Source organism: Melanaphis sacchari, unplaced genomic scaffold, assembly GCF_002803265.2.
Source record: "Melanaphis sacchari strain LSU unplaced genomic scaffold, SCAv2.0 Contig0_pilon_pilon, whole genome shotgun sequence".
NCBI classification, from domain to species: Eukaryota; Metazoa; Arthropoda; class Insecta; order Hemiptera; family Aphididae; genus Melanaphis; species Melanaphis sacchari.
This window is the reverse complement of record NW_020270366.1, coordinates 7,068,441-7,086,468: the sequence shown is the minus strand read 5'-3', so window position 1 is coordinate 7,086,468 and position 18,028 is coordinate 7,068,441. Positions and strand designations below refer to the sequence as shown.

The following is an 18,028-nucleotide window of genomic DNA, read 5'->3' as shown; positions in this document are numbered from 1 at the left end:
AGTAATAGTCATGATTCTCAAACACACGTCACACACACACACACACATATATATATATATATTATATTTTTTAGCAAATAACCTATTTATACTTTTTGACCATAAAAAAAAATATAGTAGAATTTAAAAAATGTATCTCTGCTTATATAAAGAAAGAAAAAAAACTAATACCTACATAGTAAAAAATTAACAAATTAAAAACAATATTTACTAAGTGACACAATTATTAAGTCATTTAGGTTTCTTGATGATACGGCCCCAAAAGAGAATTTAACAATTCGCCACTCGGGCCACTCCTGTCCCAGATAAAAATTTGCCGCTCTTATCCTAAAAAATTCACTTCTATAAAACAAAATTTCTTTAAATAGTGATATTTTCTATATATTATGTAATTTTTTTTTTTAAATTTAACTTGGGTTCTATAAAAACATTTTAATTTAACTATAAATATCACTTTGGTGAAACAAATAAACGAAAATAAAATCCAAATAGCAAGGTGCATCTTTCAAAAATTCAAAAAAAAAAATTAAATATTTTTTTTATATGAGAACAAAATAAATATTAAATACAATTTTGCTGCGTATAAAAAATGTACCGCCCTATGCATAGCCCGGCATAGGTTAGGTTAGACCGCATAGTTCGCAGTGCCTTAAATTCATCCCTGTATGTGCGTATCGCGTATGCCGTATGGACCCCAACTAGATATGTCTAGGAAATTGCCATTAGAACCATGTAGGTACCTACTCATGTATTTCAGAAAGGTACTTTGCCCGCGGGTTCGCCGCGGTATAAACTATAAATATTAAATTTCGGTTGTAAGTATCTTCCATCTCGGGACGTAGTGCCCGCGACTGCACTCGGAGAGCGCGATCTAGCGCCTCCACTTCATCGCGGTCTCCCACATTCCCCTGTGCCGTGATTTCACCGGATCGGCGACGGGGAAATATGTGGGCGGCGTCGAGTGACGACGGCGCACCTGTTGATTAACGCAAAATCACGTCATAGTGGGCTCTCATTCCGATACTGGCGAGAAATGAGAATCGTTTCTTAGACGGTAACACGGTACTGCGGCGGTGGTGGTGGTGGGCGACCGTGGCATAACGGACGTTGAGGACGACGTAACGGATAGCCGATAACGAGTCGGCGGACGCACCATAACTGCTGAGTAGGTACTGAGCACCGCTGCACCTACGTACGTACCGTTGCCCGCAATCCGCTGCAACACGGCGGCATTACTCTGCACTCTCTGCAGGACCATGTCGTCCGCCGATCGCGCGCAATCCACGACTGCAGCCGCATCACGCCGTCACCGCCGACCGTGTACGCTTTCGGGGCAACGCCAGCGAATACCGAATGCAACCCGTCGCCACCTGACCGACACGGCCGCGGTATTGCCGTCGTTATAATAGAAATATTGCAAAACATCGATATACTGTCGTAGGTGTGTTATAATTTATTCGGACGGTCCGTCTTAGACAGGCCGAATTGACGATTGTGGTTTTTTTTTCTCCGATAGACGCCGAGACACACCGCACATTACGGATATTGCCCGCACGATCTGCACACGTGAGTATGTTTAATTACGTTTTGTAAAACGGACTTCGGCGCCTGCGACGACTTCCGCGTGACGGGCTAAATGTTTGATATTATATAATATGTTGTCGCAGACGCCGGATCTGCTAGTCAGCGACTCGACGTCGTCTTCACACTGTTTAAATATAGCATAGGTATCTTAGCCGTGTTTACGTCTAACAGTTGCAGCTGGTTCTTTTTTCTCTTTTACCGGCGATTACCTCAATATTAACTAATTGCATGTAGGTAATGTAAATTATTTATCATCTTGTTGGGTTCTATCTCTCTTAATAGCATTGTTGTTGAGATGTCATCATCACATTTTCTTGTTGTGTTGTATAAGCATTGATCGTGAATTTCCTAAGTAACAAAAAAATATATCAATTAGTCTGCCACATAGATGTGTTATTATATTTTAGTATAATGTGTTTGAGCCGATTTTCTGCTCTCGCTCTATACCTATTGCAGCTATTTAATTTCAAAAATTAAATTTTTACAGCTCGTGGTTAATCACATATTACATTGCCATGACTCCAACGCATGTAGGTGATGTCAAAAATGCTGCTACCGAGGGATTACCTGCAAAATTTGTTTTATCCATGAGAACATTGTTCGACATTTTAGATGATAAAAGGACTGGATATGTTAAGTTTTCTGGTAATTTTTTTCTATTTGTTTTTTAAGTAGAAACAATTATTCCATTTAATTTTTGTTTTGTAGAAATTGAGACGAGATGGCAAGATGATGGTACTAAAGGTTTGCCTAAAGGTGTATTAGATAGTCTCCGAAAAGTAACACCACCAAATGGTTTACTGTCTTTTGATCGTTTTTGTACTGGTTTAAAAATGTGCCTACTTCGAAATCAAATGGAAAATGGTCGTCGGGATAATGACTCTGTACGACCTCCATCTGCTCCACTTTTGGATGTAGATATTAAACCTAACGTACAATGGACAAATGGAAATATGGCTGCCATTCGACCTACTCAACAAAGAACTCTAAGTATGCCACAATTAGCTTTGGAGCGTAATAGTAAGGAAGTACACCAGATGTCACAAAAATCTACATCATCATCGCTTTTTGGACCACCTAAACCTCCAAGAACTGCTGCAGGCTTAGAACGTGGCTTACAGCTTGCTTCTGGTGAACGGATTATCGATAAGGCTGAAATAAGAACAGCCTTACAAAATTGGCAATTGGGAGTGTTATTAAACGATCAAAGCTGTTCTAGAAGTGAAAAACAATCAGGTACTTAATTAAATTAATGAATATTTGATAAAAATGTTTTTTAAATTATAACTTAACAATTATAATTTATTTTTAGGAGAACAAACTTATAAAAGAATTAATCAACGACGAAGAGAACCAAGACGTCATACTCTTCAAAGTGGTGTAGATTATAATATGGTGTGTGTACTTTATATTTTATTAATATAATGATTTTATAATGCATACAATTTCTTCAACTTTTTCATTCAGCTGAAAAGAATAAAACAAATAGAACAGGAAAAAGAAGTTCTCATGCATGGTCTTCAAGCTGTGGAAAGGGCAAGAGACTGGTACCATAAGCAGATAGCTGCTGTACAAGAAAAAATGAAATACCTTGGGCGAACAAATTCACACACAGTTAGTTAAACATATGGCTTATAAATTATCATTTAACTTATCTTACATTTATTTTTAAAATCATTAAAGCAAGATCAATGGACTGAAGCACAACAGGAGCGTATTGAATTACAACGAGCTCGAGTCTTAGAAGTTAATAGACATTTGTCCGCATTGACAGATGGTGGTGAACGATGGGGTGGTTTACCATTACATATGAACTTGGCTGTGCATTCAGCAAATAATCCCGGAACGATGTTACATCAAAATCCTCAAGTAATGGCTACATTAAAACATCGTAACCATTTACTTACTGAGGTTGGTTTTATAAATATTACATTTTATTTTTATTCTCTTATTATACTTTATGATTATTTTTCAGGAGTTAGGACAAAAAAGTGAAAGAATATCAACGTTAGAAAGAGAAAAGGCGACTCTTATTAGAGAATTATTTCAAACCCGAACCCAGATGGGACGTAAATTAGGGAGATTAGATAGTAAACCTGATGGGCAGTCATATATACCTTAATAATTGGAATCTGTTACCAAGTGCAATTAAAAAAAAAAATGCTCTGTAAGAAAACACGGTGCTTGAATAGACCAGAAAAAATAAAAATATACCATTATTTTTTAGCTCAATTTAACAGGTAAACAATATATTATATTCTTATGTGTTATGACAATACAGATTTTTATAATGATCACTAGCCATACCTCAAATTTATCAGTATTATTAGGTGTTATTATTAATTAGTCTAAACATAACTTTTTTCTCATTTGATGCAAAATAATTTTTAATAAAATATTGCTTGTGATTATTGTACTTATAAAAACAACAATTGTTTACAATTAGGTACAAATATTTGAATTTGTTTAGAGAGAAGTTTAGTATCTTGTTATAAAGTCTTACATAATAGATATATAAATCAATGTTCAATATGTATTCATTTTATTTATAATAAATAATTTACTCAACTTGTTAAATAATGTATAAAACTGCCATACAAATGAAATAGTTTTCAAACTAATCTTAACATAAGTTTCCGTCCGTCTCTCTGTGATGCCAATATTATTCGAATTATAAACTGGAAATTTTTTAAGTTTAATTATTGTTACTAAATTTTTAATATTTAATAAAATAAGTTGTTCTTAAATTTGTTTAAATAATTTTGTGCCATAAATATTTAGTGTACTATATTGAGTAACTTGATATGAAATGTATGTTTATTTTAATATTAATTTTTGGGATATGGCAAATATTATGTTATTACTTATTTAAAATGGTTAATATTTTACAATATGTTGATCTATTTTTATTAAATTTTATACAATAAATGTTTTTGATTAATAAACATTGTTAATTTTGTACTTATGCAAAAATAAAAGATTAATAAATTGTCAAATTAAAAATTAATAATTTTTGTTGATTGTATAATATATTAATATATAACATACTTAAATAATTATATGCTTTAATTTTAATTCATTTAAATTTTAAATGATTATTTGTTGTTTAGTTTATATCATACATATTATATTAATAGGATTTAAATAATACAATTATTATGAGCTTATTTTGAAAATAAAATATCCTTATTTAATTTTTTTAGCACCTACTACCTAAAAAGTATTACTTAAATTTAGTATGAAAAAATAGTAAAATTAGAAATTAAAAAATGAAATTTTAATACTATTTTAATCATATCTAGAATTAAAGTGGCTTGAACAGTTATTACATATTTTTAAATTTCTATAAATTGTAAATTGCATATATTACCCAAATACCTATGAATAAAATGGTAAAAAACAATAATATGCATTTGTATAAAATAACTTCTAAAATATGCAGAACAAATAGTTTTATACTTTTGAATCAAGTATGTATCAAACTTTTTTTAGAATTCGGAATCATATTTATTGCTATACAATATCATTATATCCACAGTTGTGCTAGTAATATTCATATAAATTATAAAATATGTGTGCATTACAATTTTAACCATAGTAACCATTTTTCATAACATATTGACTATTGTACATGATTAAAGTTTAAGGGGATGATAACAGTATTAGAACACCATTGTGACTGCACTAAGCTAGCAAAGGGGCTATTTCAATATAGATTTATGATTATGGTGACTTTAGACCAATTCTGGAAGTTTAAAAATAGTATTAGAAAAAAGAACTTTACAGAGATAATAATGTGTTTATTTCTGTTGGTTTTGATATTTGTTTACTATTGTGTCGACATTTTTCACATATTACCGTGTATGTATCGACTACCGTCAGTTTTGTATTTAACACACATGCTGTCTCTGACCTTTGTGGTTTTCAACCTGCTAACTAATTTTTTAGCTGTAATGTATGCTGATTCATCAGTGATTGGCCGTTTGCTTACTGTGTCTGAATACACATCAAAAGGTATACAATATTTTAGTACAAAAAGTATGAATAATAATAAATTACATTTTTTCCAGAAGATATTACGTACTGCTATATTTGTCAGTGCGATGTTCCTTTAAGGTGTTGGCACTGTGACATATGCAATATCTGCATATTGACTAGAGATCATCATTGCACATTTAGCACGACATGTGTTGGTCATTATAACAGAAGATATTTCTTGTGGTTTTTGCTGTATTTAGCTGTGGCCAGTTTTTACGAGATAATCTTAATTGGTTATTATACATACTATAAAGTGACAATTAAATTTTCAGACTTGATAGTTTTAGTACCATTTCAATTGGTTTTAACAGGTTTTCATTTAACAGTAGGTCAAATTTTTGTAGTTTTACTGACATTGAATTTTATAGCTGTAACAATGTCTTCATTGTTGTTAATTTATCACCTAAATAAGGTATGCAAAGGTCTGGTATGTCATGATAAACAAAATAGTAATTATGATTTTGGTTTAGTGCGTAATTTGGAAACTGTTTTTGGGAAAAAATGGTATATAACATGGATTTCCCCATTCATTAAATCTAAATTACCATACAACGGAATTGATTGGCAAAGTCATGTTGATCAATATAAAAGAAAATAAATCAATTTTTATCAATAAAATTATAAAATATCAAATAATATCAAAAATTTAAAATTATCTGTGATATAGAAGTCAAAGTTATGATGCAGCTTTATATTTTAGTTTTAATAGATAATTAAATTATGAATGCATTAAAATAATCAAATGATTTCTGCATAATTTAATAATCATAAAAGTGTAAAACAGGTGTATGATAATAATAGAATAAATGTATTTATTGTTTAACTGCAAATAAAATGTTTAATTAAACTATTTTTAATTATGTTTTTATTTTTTTTTAATTCACTCATTTATTATTGACTACAATAAAAAAATGATTCAGGCATTTAAATGTAACTATTTTGGTTATTTCTGAAATATATGAACCCAATAAGGAAATTAAAGGAAAGATGTTAAAAGATATAAGAAAAAAATATACAACCAACATATGCATCAACAATATTGATATACTTTACTGTGTACAAAAACACCTGTAATGGATAAAATCATTATAACAATGATGTACAAATATCACTAAGTTTCAATTACAAACTATTTGACCAGAATATATGGATGCGTATTTTTTCTGTACAAAAATTAGGTAACATTTTAATAATAATTTTTAAATAAACTAAAAATAAATAATAAATAATAATAATACACAAAATCTTTGGTATACAAATAAGGTTATGATTTCCCGATGAGTTCATAAAACTAGTTGGTTAAAAGCAATTTGATATCATGTAATAACCAAAAATAATAATTAGTTAATAAATTTGATTAACTATAATACTTATTAAAGTATGAATATAATAAAAAATAATTAAAACAATATTCTATTAATTTTTAAAATCTAATATAGGAAATTGTCTTGATTTTTACTATATAAATATAAATAACATATATTGTATTCATTAGAAATTGTGTTGAAATAATTAAATAAAAATTGAAGTGTTTTAATGACTTCATTACGTGTTTAAGTCATAAATTATGATCCAATAGATATAATATTAAATATGCATTTGCAAATTTGAATTATTTAGACAAAAATAGTAGGGATGTAAATGTTGGTATAATATGAAGACATAACATAATTTACCATAACAAATACTATTTTCAATGACCGAAGTTACTTAAAATAATTTGTGTTCTAATTACTAAATTTTAATACTTTGATGTAAAAAGAATCAACAAATTTAACTGATTAATATCATAATCAGACCAAGTAAGGCCATTTACTTGATTTAAAGTGATTTAAATATAAACATTTGATAACATATTATAAATTACTGAAGAAAGGTTATAATTCTTAATATTTGTTGAAAAATGTCAAAATAACGTTCCATCACATAGAGAATTTTGATCACAGACTATTTTTGTAAAATGTTTAAGCGGACGCTTACATCTAATAAATTAATGTTAAACTCGTACACTAAAATTATTATTGCCTAAAAGTAAATCAATTTGATATGCATACACAATGTACTGAATAAAAAATTGTGTACCCATTACCTAGTGCAGTGATGTATACAAGATAAATTTTTTAATAATGTGAATCCTAACTATTCATTAACAACCTGATAAACTATACAGTAAATATATAGTACAAAATATGAGTAAATAATGATATAATTAAACCAGAAAAAAAGAATAAATTTTACATAAAGTATTAAAATAAAAAAATAAAATGCTTATATATAAAATATTAACGAATAAATAAGGTTATTGCTTATAGTAAAAAAAAAAAAAAAATGGTATATCATAAGACAAACTTTAAATATGAGCATTAACCATAGAATCAATAGAAAACAATTTGCTAAAAACTTACAAGAATTTCTATTTTTACTTATGGTAGATTAATTCACAAACCATATAAAACATACTACTTTAATATAAAATATTATAGCATTTTTTTTTTAATAAATCTATGTTTAAAGTTCATTTTTAATGCTTACTGTTTAATATTACATATTATCTGCTATTACATTATTAATACTTAAAATTATATAAAGTTTATATTATAAACCTTCAAAATACTATGTTTATGGAATCTTGAATATTTGAATTGAAATACTTATTATTTAAATTTTTGAGATTAAAGTTGAGAACAGAAAAAAAAAAATCAAACTAACAGAAATAAATATTAATGAAAATACTATCATTGGTAAGTAAATGTATGAATTAAACGATTGTGAAATACTTTTTAACCATATAATGTTAATAATTTATAGTTAAATTTTGGAATGTTAAATAAACCATGTCACAAAATAATACATTCAGAATACTATATTAAATGTTTTAACTGTCATCATATAATGAATATTTGGTCATGATTGACTAGTACAAAATCAGTAAAAGCATTAATTGGGCCAATCGCAGCTAAAGATAACTGACTATTTGGACTGCGTACTAAATTTGGACCAAAAACAACTGCTAAATTAGATGAAGTCATTTTATTCAGGTCACATCTATCCATTACCTAAAATAAAAAACCATGAACCATAGTTAATGAGGTATATGAATTTCTAATTATTTAAATTATGGAGTGAAAACAGGTTTAATGTTTATTTTATCAGATTTTTATGCTCTACATAAGACATTTAAATGTACTGATTTCAAACCAGTTTTGACTCCTTAATTTAATAAATGTTGTATAATGCATTTCAATTTGATATCATTAATAATAAACTCAATAAACCAATAAAATATAGCAAATATGAACTAAAAGAAACACTTACTTTTGATAAAAATTGAATGAGGTATTTGAGTAAATGATAGTTATCAAGAGGTAGTTTTTCCAATATCAGAATTTTCACCTGTCTAGGACGTTCGTCTTTGGGGAGTGCTAAAATTAAAAGTATACTTGAACTTATTTTATCTTTTAAAATGTATTATAGGATAAAAATAACAAGATATACAAATTTTCTTATATTTAATAACAATATGAACTTACTTTGAAATTGTGTAATCTCATCAAACAAATCAAATGTCATTAAAGGTTCTTCAAGTTCTCGCAAAAAAGTTTTTAACAAAACAGCTGCAAGATGTACATCATTACCAAAGTCAACAGGTTCACCTAGATTGATACGACTCTGTAAATCTCTTAAATGATTAATGTTTGCAGATCTTCTAAATAATCCTTCAGTTTCTAAGGCTGCATAATTAAAAAATATGATATTAACATTAAAAATTAATATTAAGTAATATATTTTGAAATTACCATCTGGTAGACTTAAGTATTCAACACACTTTTGTACCAATGGAGGAATTATTTCTCCATTGTTGTTTGCTTTAATAAACTGTAATGAAACACCAAATTGTTGAGTTGGTAATGGTTCAGATTTTTGTTCAATTTCCTGTTCAACTATTGAAACTTTTTTTTTATTTAATTTTTTCATTAATTGTTCATCATGACTAAAAAATAATTACAGTTTATGATTATAAGAATATTTTTGCTGTTGAAAATAATTACTCTAAAACTGGCGCTGGAATAATTAATTGATCTAAATCCATGAACAGTTTCAATTCTTGTAAATGGTTAACATACATAATTTTTCGACCAAATTTTGCACTAAAAAAAATAGTTACAAAATAAATATTATTTTCAATTTAATAGATAACATTTATTCCATTTAAGTTCACCTAATAACAGCTCTAAAAAGTTGCCAAACCACTTTGATAAAACCAGTAGGGTGAACTAAATACAAAGCCTTTAGGTTTTTTTTGTATTTTCTATCAAATGCTCGATATGCTTGCCATAGCCATGATAACGTTGGTTTATTTTTACTCGTCAACCCATAATGAAAGTAGACCAAGCTATAGTCTTGTTCTACAAATTTGTCCAAAGTATACATTAGATACCTAAAATATAAAATGTATGTATTTAATTATTATTGAAATTTGATTAATAGCCATAATTTAATTTTTTTTATTAAATGTAAACCTTAGAAGCCTTGGATGATCAACTTCTTTATTGCTTGGTAATTTGCAAGCTGATACAACAATAATCTTACGACCAACTGCATCATCACCTACTACATCAACTACACCACATTCAGCAACATCACTAAAGTCTTCATCTTCTTTAGACTAAAAAAAAAAACAAAAACAAATTTAGTCATCAAATATTCTTAAATACAGCCTCCTACTAATAATTGTCATGAAATGTTTTTAAAAATATTTACATGAAATAAAAGTTTAATCTAATAATTACATTAAAAATTATTTTTTACATTAAATACTTGTAATAATATTATGTATTTACATCATCTGCTTCCAAATCATCCAATAAATTGCCTGTTGCCGTATCATTCACAGAAGTTAAGCCTTCAACTTGAGGAGCATTAACTAATTCTTCTTCAAAATTTTCTTCAATAGTACCATCAGAAACAGGAGATTCCATGTAATCTAATGTTCCAACTGTCCCATTTACATTAGCTAAACTTTTCTCCAAATCTGATAAAAAATAATAATAATAAAGTAAATAAAAAAACATTTTGTTGGTATGAATCATTAAAAATCATTTGTGCACTAATAAAATAAATACAATTTACCAATATCGGCAGTTGGACTTTGAAGTTCCGTATCATCAAATTCTAAGTTTGGCTCATAGTCATGATAATCAGAAAGACTAGGATATGGTTCTTCATTATCAGCCATTGCAACTAAAATATTTAAATAAATTTTAATTGAAAAAAAAATAATAATAAATGAAATAAATAAATTTTACTCAATTTTTTTATTTATTCAGAGTCAAAAATACATGTCACTAGCATTTATTATCATATTGTATATAATATAATAAACACAAAAAATATAAACTTACAGCATTTTTGTAGAATTTAGAATCAATTAATAAATTATTAAGTTTATGAACCAGAATATTACAATACATGGAATTTTTTAGTTTTTTTTTCTTTTTAATAATGGGTTTATGTTTTATTTTATATAATAAAAGCAATCTTTACTAAAGTGCATTTATTTAACAAATTAAGTAATTAGGATATAAATTAAAAATACATAATATAACATATTATATGCTTAAGAAAGTCATGTATTGATATTCAATACACGAGAATGTTAAATCACGTAAATTTACAATAGCTAAATATGATTCCAGTCCTGTTTAAACTTATAAATTTCAAAAAGATAATTTATACTTAGGTTAAATTATAAATATATATATAAAATAATCAACTATAAAAAAAAATTAATTTTAACATCTATTTTCTTGTTATACTTTAAATTAATGAGTAAAAAGAATACTATACTACTAATGTAATGCATCCATTTACTGCTATAACATACTTAAAACAAAGATTTATACATGAGTTACCAGTAGGTACAGTTAATGTCTAAAACATAATTAAATATCAACTTTTGATAATTATCAAGCACTATAAAAAAAATAATAGTTTTGCTTCATTGAAAATATTTGTTATTGTAAAATTTCATAAATAATGTATAATTATAATTATAGTAAGACTGTATCTATCATAGTATAGAAAATTGTTAAAATATCTACTTATTTTAATTAAACTTTGTTTTTTTTTTTTTTTTAATTGAGATCTTTATGATTTAAGAGTATACACTGTAGCATATTTAATGTATATTGTTATATAAATTGATTACTTATATATTTTTTTTTTACTTAAAATTTTACTTAACTCTATTAACTGAATTTTTAACAAAATAAAAAATATGGTCTTACAACACCGGTTTGAAAGCCAGACAGCCATTTATAAATTTTATAATAGATAATGATTTATGAATAAATCATAATATTACAAATTAATCAATATTAATATTACTACCTAGATATTATTGTTCAAGAAAATAACTAATTTGTTGTAGTTTAGCACATAAACCAATTTATCTAATACAATTATTCATAAATAGGTAATTAGCATAATGTATACTCATATTTTTGGTTAATAACACAAATTATATACTAATTTTATAACAGATAATTAGTTAAAATTAAATCTTTCACTCATTACTGTTGATGGCAATGAACTATGTAAAACAATAATGTTAATTGATATCACAATTAATACAAAATTATCTGTAAGTTTAGCAGTAGTTACTTATAAATCATTCTCTAAACTCTAGAAACATTTGGTTTGTATCATGAATAAAGATATCTTAAAATATTATCATAAGATATCTTAATTCTTAATTTACACTAAGTGTAAGCAATTTATTTATAATATAACAGCAAACTCACCTGGGAAGTACTTGCTGGAAGGCTGCACTCTAGGATCCATGTTTGCGACTAGCAATGACAGAGTGATGAGTGCCAGATGCACGGCACAACAGAATTACGTAGGCAACACTAGCTACCCCGATAATGGTTACCTCATTCCGTAAACGCTGTCAGAATCTGCAGACGGAACAACAACACATGCACACACAATTCAATGGCGATTAAGCATTGTGTTTGAAAACAGTATATCACTCAGTGTCGTTGTCAACAATTTGAGATGAACAGCCGTTACTGTATCAACTACCAACGTACGGCTACTTGTTTTGTTGAAGTGTAGAATTCTTTGAATTAGCAAGACGAGTATGAACAGTAATGAATATTAAGTGTAGGTGGTGAAGACAGTTATTGAACATCGGCTCGTCAGCTTGTATTCAACCCGTGACGAAAAATAAATAGAACGGATGGACAACAACAATTATCTTAATTGTTTTCGTAAATATAGATATCGAGTGCACACCATAAACTGCAAAGACTGCAAAGATAATAAAAGACTACAGAAAGTTCAGACTATTTACTACAGACTACAAAGTTGTATAGACAGACGGGCCGATTGCGATGTCCACCGATATATGTAATATAAACATGGAACACCTGTTTTCCGCCATAGCAGTATCCGTAGCCGATAACAGCCCCCCTGTTTTGACAACCATGATAAGTGATAACTGACTACTGACGTTATTGATAACAAAAAGAAAAGGCGACACGTCATATGCATATTGTAGAAACAGCAGGAATAGTAGAAACTCAAGATTCAAGCGATCTGTGAATAGGTATCAGCAGTCAGCCAACCACTAGAAGACAGTGGTGATTGACGAGTGCTTATTGCTGAATCTTACTACTCACTAGTATTCTATTATTTAGCTTACCGACAATTATATTGCTAATTATTATATATAGGAAAAAAAACGAAAATATACAATAAAAAGTTTTGGTAATAAGCAATCGCGAGTTCGCTTCGTTTGTCTTAACTTTTTCGAATTTTAAAGCTTATCTAAATATTATGTTATCTAATACATTAGTTGTGTTATACAAGTGTACTAAATAAAATTCTTTAACTTAATCTGCAGTATGCTATATTTTTAATTTCTTTTTGTTCCTTCAATTGTTTGTATATCTTTTTCAATATTTTGTGATATATTATTTTTTTTACCATGAGTATGAAACATTTAACTAACAAAACCCCGAGAATTCTTCAAGAACTTATGACCCAACAGGATAATTCGGTAAGAACTGCATATTAATTTAGTATTAGTTTAAATTGATGGTTTAAAATTTTTTGTAGAAATGTTTTGAATGCGGCTCTCATAATCCACAATGGGCTTCTGTCTCATATGGTATTTGGATTTGTTTAATGTGTTCAGGAAAACATAGAGGTCTTGGAGTTCACTTGTCGTTTGTCCGATCCATCACCATGGATTCTTGGAAGGATTTAGAGTTGGAAAAAATGAAAGTATGTTAATCTTGTCAATATTTAAAAAATATAATTATATACTTATCTACACTAAATGCATCTTTATCTAAATTCAAATAAAAATATTAAAGAATATGTTAAATATTTAGGTCGGAGGAAATAGAAATGCCTTAGAATTTTTCAAATCTCAACCAGACTGGAATGATTCAATGACTATTGAACAAAAATATAATACTAAAGCTGCAGCACTATATCGAGATAAGGTCAGTTAAATTAATTGTTTGATTTATTGTATATTTAATCATTAATTAATATTGTTTGTTTATCTATAGATTTTAAATTTAGCCAAAGGGGAACAATGGAGCCCTACTACGTCATCAGCTAAAGATTATAATGTAGATCATATGAAAATGTAATTTCAATTTAGTTAACTGATAATAATAATAATTATTATTACAAATAATATTCAATGAATTCTTATTTTTCTCAGGAAGAGTAACCAATCTCAAAAGTATAATTTTAATGAACCATCAAATAATTATAATGAATTGAGTTCTGGCTATCAAAATGATGTTAACATTCCAAATATCAAAGATGAAAAAGAAGCATTTTTTGCTAGAAAGCAATATGAAAATATGACAAAACCTAGGTAAGGAACTATAATTAATAATTGCTTACTAGAAATGTGTTAAAATAATAAGTGATATGTATTATATATAAAGAAAATAATATTTTCTCTTTTCTAATTGTCTAACATAGCAATGTTCCTCCAAACCAAGGTGGACGTTATTCTGGATTTGGCAATACAGTTGAACCACCACCTAGAAGTCAATCTCAAGATCTTCTTGATTCTGCAGTATCATCATTTTCTAGTGTAAGTTATACATTTATAAATTAAATAAATACCATATTGAAATAATTGTTTCCCATAAGCCATTGTACATTTTTTATGCTAAAATTAAGTACTTTTAGTTATTTTAGAGTTAAAAAAAATTATACATGTTGAACTTTATGTTTATTAAAAACCAATAGACAACCATTATTTACTTCTCTACTCTCTTCATATAAAATACTAATAGGCAGTATTGTCTCATGATTAGGTCCTGATAAACTATAATCTATAAGCATTGTGTATACTTAAAAATAATTTATAATTTTAAATTTATTTGTTATTATAATTTTTAAAAAACAGGTATAATTAACAATGTTCTACATACCTTTTTCTTAGAACTTTTACACTTATAAAAAATAATATATCTTATTGCAAAACAAAAAAAAACAATAAACATAAATGACATTAATTAAATAAATTGATATTCAAATAATAGTTAGATGGATTAGATCAACACTGGTGATATGACAATTATAATATTCTACTGTTAAAAATGTTGTTAACTATTACATCATACAAATTATCTATTTTTTTTTTTTAAGTAAACAATATGTAAGAAATATCTTAATGTGTTAGTTTTTTATTTTTAATATTTAATTTAATTAATTATTAAATAATTGATAAAAATAATTATTGTAGGGATGGTCATTATTTTCCTCATCTGCATCAAAATTAGCGTCTCAAGCCACACAAAGTGCCATTAAAATAGGTGGACTAGCCACTCAAAAGGTATCAGATATAACTACTGACATAAGCTCAAAGGTGAGTCGCATGGAATTTTTTCTATAGCATGAATTTTATTAATTTAAATTTAATATTATGGTATTTTAAATTATAAACAAAATTTGATTAGATTGTATGGCATGAGTAAATATTGGGTTGTTACTTTCGTTCTTGTTAATAGTTTTTTTTTTTTTTTATTATTATTTGAGTACTAAATTATATTAAAATATTAAATTTAATTAATCATTATATTTCTAAACATTTTCCAGTCATTATTTTTTTTATTTAAAAAATATATATATATCTTGGTTATTAGTTGTAGTGTTAAAATTTTATGATTTATGTTATGCTTGTTTGTATCTGTATTATTAGATAAAAGAAGGTACATTAATTGATGAAGTATCCAATCAATTTTCCTCTATGACTACAAAGGTAAAGTATTAATTTTGTTAAAATTTATATTTATTATTTACTTAATTTCAAATGTGTTATTTTCTTATTTTTATAATATTGTTTATAATTTAGGTAAACGATTTAAGTCGTAAAGAATGGCAAAATATCACTGGCAGTAATATTCCTACACCACCGAAATCACAGTCAACTAATTTTGTAGCACATTCCACTGAGAACTCTTCCTTAATTTCTGATGGTTCTTCTGGAAATCAAAAGTATGATTAATAATTATCATATTTATTTACAAAGTAGCAAATAATGTATACTGTAAATTCTTCTTATGTTGAATGTTAATATCTCAAATTTCTGTCATATTAAACTAAATTGAAATGTTCTTGAAGTTACCATTATACTAAAATACATTAAAATAAAACTTGGAATCTTAAACTTTTACTGTTCCCTTTAACAGTTGACTTTATTTAAGAGTACATCTAACCTGTATGTATTATGTATGTTCTAGAAACATGCAACTTGTAAAATTTTTGTTTGATAGAACCAATTTTATGTTTTTAATTTATTTCTTACTGTGTTCTAAAAGTGAATTAATATTTGATATATCATGAAATTTATAGGCAAGAAAATTATTTGTGTCTGTGTATATTTGTGAGTGCATAAGATACTATAGAACATGGTCATAATTTATTGACTTAACTTGCAAACAAAAACATAATGCAGAGTCAGTATTTCCCAACTTTTTTATTTTAATAATACAATATTATAATTCAATCTCTGACCATATAGCACTAAAAATAATTACAAAAAAATCTAATGATCTAATAAATTTTAAAATATGTCCTAAAAATATAGAAAATAGAAAAAACAATTAAAATAATAATTACTGAATATATTTTTGTAAAGCTTAAACTTTTTATCATTCAAAAAATTTTAAGAGTGAGTGTTAATAGCTTCTAAAATTAAAGTTAAGTTATTCTCACAAATATAGTTTATTAAAATAAATAATAGTTCATTCCACCTTAAATCATGTTTAATAGGATAAATAAATCATTAATTGTTTACATGTTAAATTTTATTTTCACTAAATCAATCTATTTATTAAAAAAAAAAGCAAATATTAATTGTCATAAATATATGAATTATTAAAACAAATTATGTATCAAAATTAGTATAATATTTAGCTATTTACTATTTATTAATCTAATAAGTTATTTATTTGATTATTTCTTATAAGCCTTTCCATACTTTAAATTAATTTACTCATCATAATTGTTATATATTATACGGAAAATCTTAAAACAAATTAAAGTACATAATATTATAGTTGTAATTTATAAAATAACATTTGTTCAAATTGTCTTGTCATTAAATATTAGTAAAGTGTCCTAATCAAAGATCAGCCTTTAGGAAAATTCCCAATTTCTCAATATACCAATCCACCCTTGATTTTTATATGTTATATAAATATGTAAATTGTATACAGTTTATAGACAATTTTGTTTTATAAAAATATTTATTTTATTTTTATTGATTAAAATTAAATTTACATTTTATCTGATTTGGGAAAAGAAAATAGTTCTTTATCATATAACTGCTTCTTAATATACTATTTTTAAATTATAAATACATTAGGCAATGGCATTTGTCTCATTTTTTTATGTTTTATTTAAGGGTATCAAGAAAAACACATTTCATTTTTATTTATTTAAATAATATCTAATGTAAAATATGTATTTATTTTTTAATAGAAATGTACAGCGTAAAAACAGCTGGACATCTTGGGATGTTAATAATACTCATGCATCGTCCTCGGATCAAACAACTGAAAAATATCAACCAATTCAAGATGAATGGAATAACAAATGGGACAATAATTGGTAGATCTGCATAAAAATTTGTATTAAATTTTTATTTAAAAAAATTTAAAGATATAAATATTTATAAATGTTATTTTTCATTTTAAACATTCAATTATATTGTCTTTGTTTAAAAAAAATTTAAATGTCATTTAGAATATTATATTATATTATATTCTTGATTTGTGCTAAACTGTACAACATTTTGATAAATTCTATTAACCCATGTTTATAAGTCACGTCCATGTTTAAGAGACTGTTAAATATTTGAGGA

The 18,028-nt window shown here is 26.6% G+C and overlaps 4 protein-coding genes across 7 annotated transcripts; 3 read left to right on the top strand and 1 right to left on the bottom strand.

The window, feature by feature from the left end:
• The first annotated feature begins 955 nt into the window (after positions 1-955).
• LOC112597977 (suppressor APC domain-containing protein 2) lies at positions 956-3,979 on the top strand. 2 transcript variants are annotated; one of them, XM_025344269.1, is made up of 8 exons: positions 956-1,441; positions 1,517-1,566; positions 2,072-2,229; positions 2,293-2,820; positions 2,897-2,979; positions 3,052-3,198; positions 3,268-3,495; positions 3,560-3,979. In XM_025344269.1, exons 3-8 carry the CDS (start codon positions 2,100-2,102, stop codon positions 3,704-3,706), a joined length of 1,263 nt encoding a protein of 420 aa, XP_025200054.1. In that variant the 5' UTR covers positions 956-1,441; positions 1,517-1,566; positions 2,072-2,099; the 3' UTR covers positions 3,707-3,979. The 2 variants fall into 2 exon arrangements, with proteins under 2 accessions (XP_025200054.1, XP_025200046.1); XM_025344261.1 differs by having other exon boundaries at positions 956-1,566.
• Positions 3,980-5,193: 1,214 nt separating this feature from the next.
• LOC112596995 (probable palmitoyltransferase ZDHHC24) lies at positions 5,194-6,253 on the top strand. Of its 2 annotated transcripts, none has more exons than XM_025342905.1 (2): positions 5,194-5,598; positions 5,658-6,253. In XM_025342905.1, exons 1-2 carry the CDS (start codon positions 5,235-5,237, stop codon positions 6,218-6,220), a joined length of 927 nt encoding a protein of 308 aa, XP_025198690.1. In that variant the 5' UTR covers positions 5,194-5,234; the 3' UTR covers positions 6,221-6,253. The 2 variants fall into 2 exon arrangements, with proteins under 2 accessions (XP_025198690.1, XP_025198682.1); XM_025342897.1 differs by having other exon boundaries at positions 5,655-6,253.
• Positions 6,254-8,450: 2,197 nt separating this feature from the next.
• On the bottom strand, positions 8,451-13,037 carry LOC112591302 (rho GTPase-activating protein 1). The gene is made up of 10 exons (XM_025335081.1): positions 12,426-13,037; positions 10,753-10,863; positions 10,464-10,654; positions 10,143-10,288; positions 9,842-10,060; positions 9,672-9,770; positions 9,420-9,613; positions 9,153-9,353; positions 8,938-9,044; positions 8,451-8,678 (listed from the first exon to the last, which is right to left on the bottom strand). The coding sequence occupies exons 1-10, from the start codon at positions 12,463-12,465 to the stop codon at positions 8,508-8,510; spliced, it is 1,479 nt and encodes a 492-aa protein (XP_025190866.1). The 5' UTR covers positions 12,466-13,037; the 3' UTR covers positions 8,451-8,507.
• Positions 13,038-13,172: 135 nt separating this feature from the next.
• Positions 13,173-17,850, top strand: LOC112592503 (ADP-ribosylation factor GTPase-activating protein 1). Of its 2 annotated transcripts, XM_025336580.1 has the most exons (10): positions 13,174-13,687; positions 13,747-13,914; positions 14,025-14,138; positions 14,208-14,287; positions 14,366-14,524; positions 14,635-14,749; positions 15,407-15,529; positions 15,863-15,922; positions 16,016-16,158; positions 17,647-17,848. In XM_025336580.1, the coding sequence occupies exons 1-10, from the start codon at positions 13,616-13,618 to the stop codon at positions 17,777-17,779; spliced, it is 1,167 nt and encodes a 388-aa protein (XP_025192365.1). In that variant the 5' UTR covers positions 13,174-13,615; the 3' UTR covers positions 17,780-17,848. The 2 variants fall into 2 exon arrangements, with proteins under 2 accessions (XP_025192374.1, XP_025192365.1); XM_025336589.1 differs by lacking the exon at positions 15,863-15,922 and having other exon boundaries at positions 13,173-13,687; positions 15,407-15,496; positions 17,647-17,850.
• The last annotated feature ends 178 nt before the right edge of the window (positions 17,851-18,028 follow it).

Bases quoted from the DNA above. Each gene is read 5' to 3' on its own strand.
- LOC112592503 (XM_025336580.1), top strand. From the start codon at position 13,616: ATGAGTATGAAACATTTAACTAACAAAACCCCGAGAATTCTTCAAGAA. The intron at 13,915-14,024 runs GTATGTTAATCT...TTAAATATTTAG, and splicing joins TAGAGTTGGAAAAAATGAAA to GTCGGAGGAAATAGAAATGC. The intron at 14,525-14,634 runs GTAAGGAACTAT...TGTCTAACATAG, and splicing joins GAAAATATGACAAAACCTAG to CAATGTTCCTCCAAACCAAG.
- LOC112597977 (XM_025344269.1), top strand. From the start codon at position 2,100: ATGACTCCAACGCATGTAGGTGATGTCAAAAATGCTGCTACCGAGGGA. The intron at 2,230-2,292 runs GTAATTTTTTTC...TTTGTTTTGTAG, and splicing joins TGGATATGTTAAGTTTTCTG to AAATTGAGACGAGATGGCAA. The intron at 3,496-3,559 runs GTTGGTTTTATA...ATTATTTTTCAG, and splicing joins GTAACCATTTACTTACTGAG to GAGTTAGGACAAAAAAGTGA.
- LOC112596995 (XM_025342897.1), top strand. From the start codon at position 5,235: ATGATAACAGTATTAGAACACCATTGTGACTGCACTAAGCTAGCAAAG. The intron at 5,599-5,654 runs GTATACAATATT...CATTTTTTCCAG, and splicing joins GTCTGAATACACATCAAAAG to AAGATATTACGTACTGCTAT.
- LOC112591302 (XM_025335081.1), bottom strand. From the start codon at position 12,465: ATGGATCCTAGAGTGCAGCCTTCCAGCAAGTACTTCCCAG. The intron at 10,655-10,752 runs GTAAATTGTATT...ATTTTTTATCAG, and splicing joins AAGTCCAACTGCCGATATTG to ATTTGGAGAAAAGTTTAGCT. The intron at 8,679-8,937 runs GTAAGTGTTTCT...TTTTTATTTTAG, and splicing joins TCATTCAATTTTTATCAAAA to GTAATGGATAGATGTGACCT.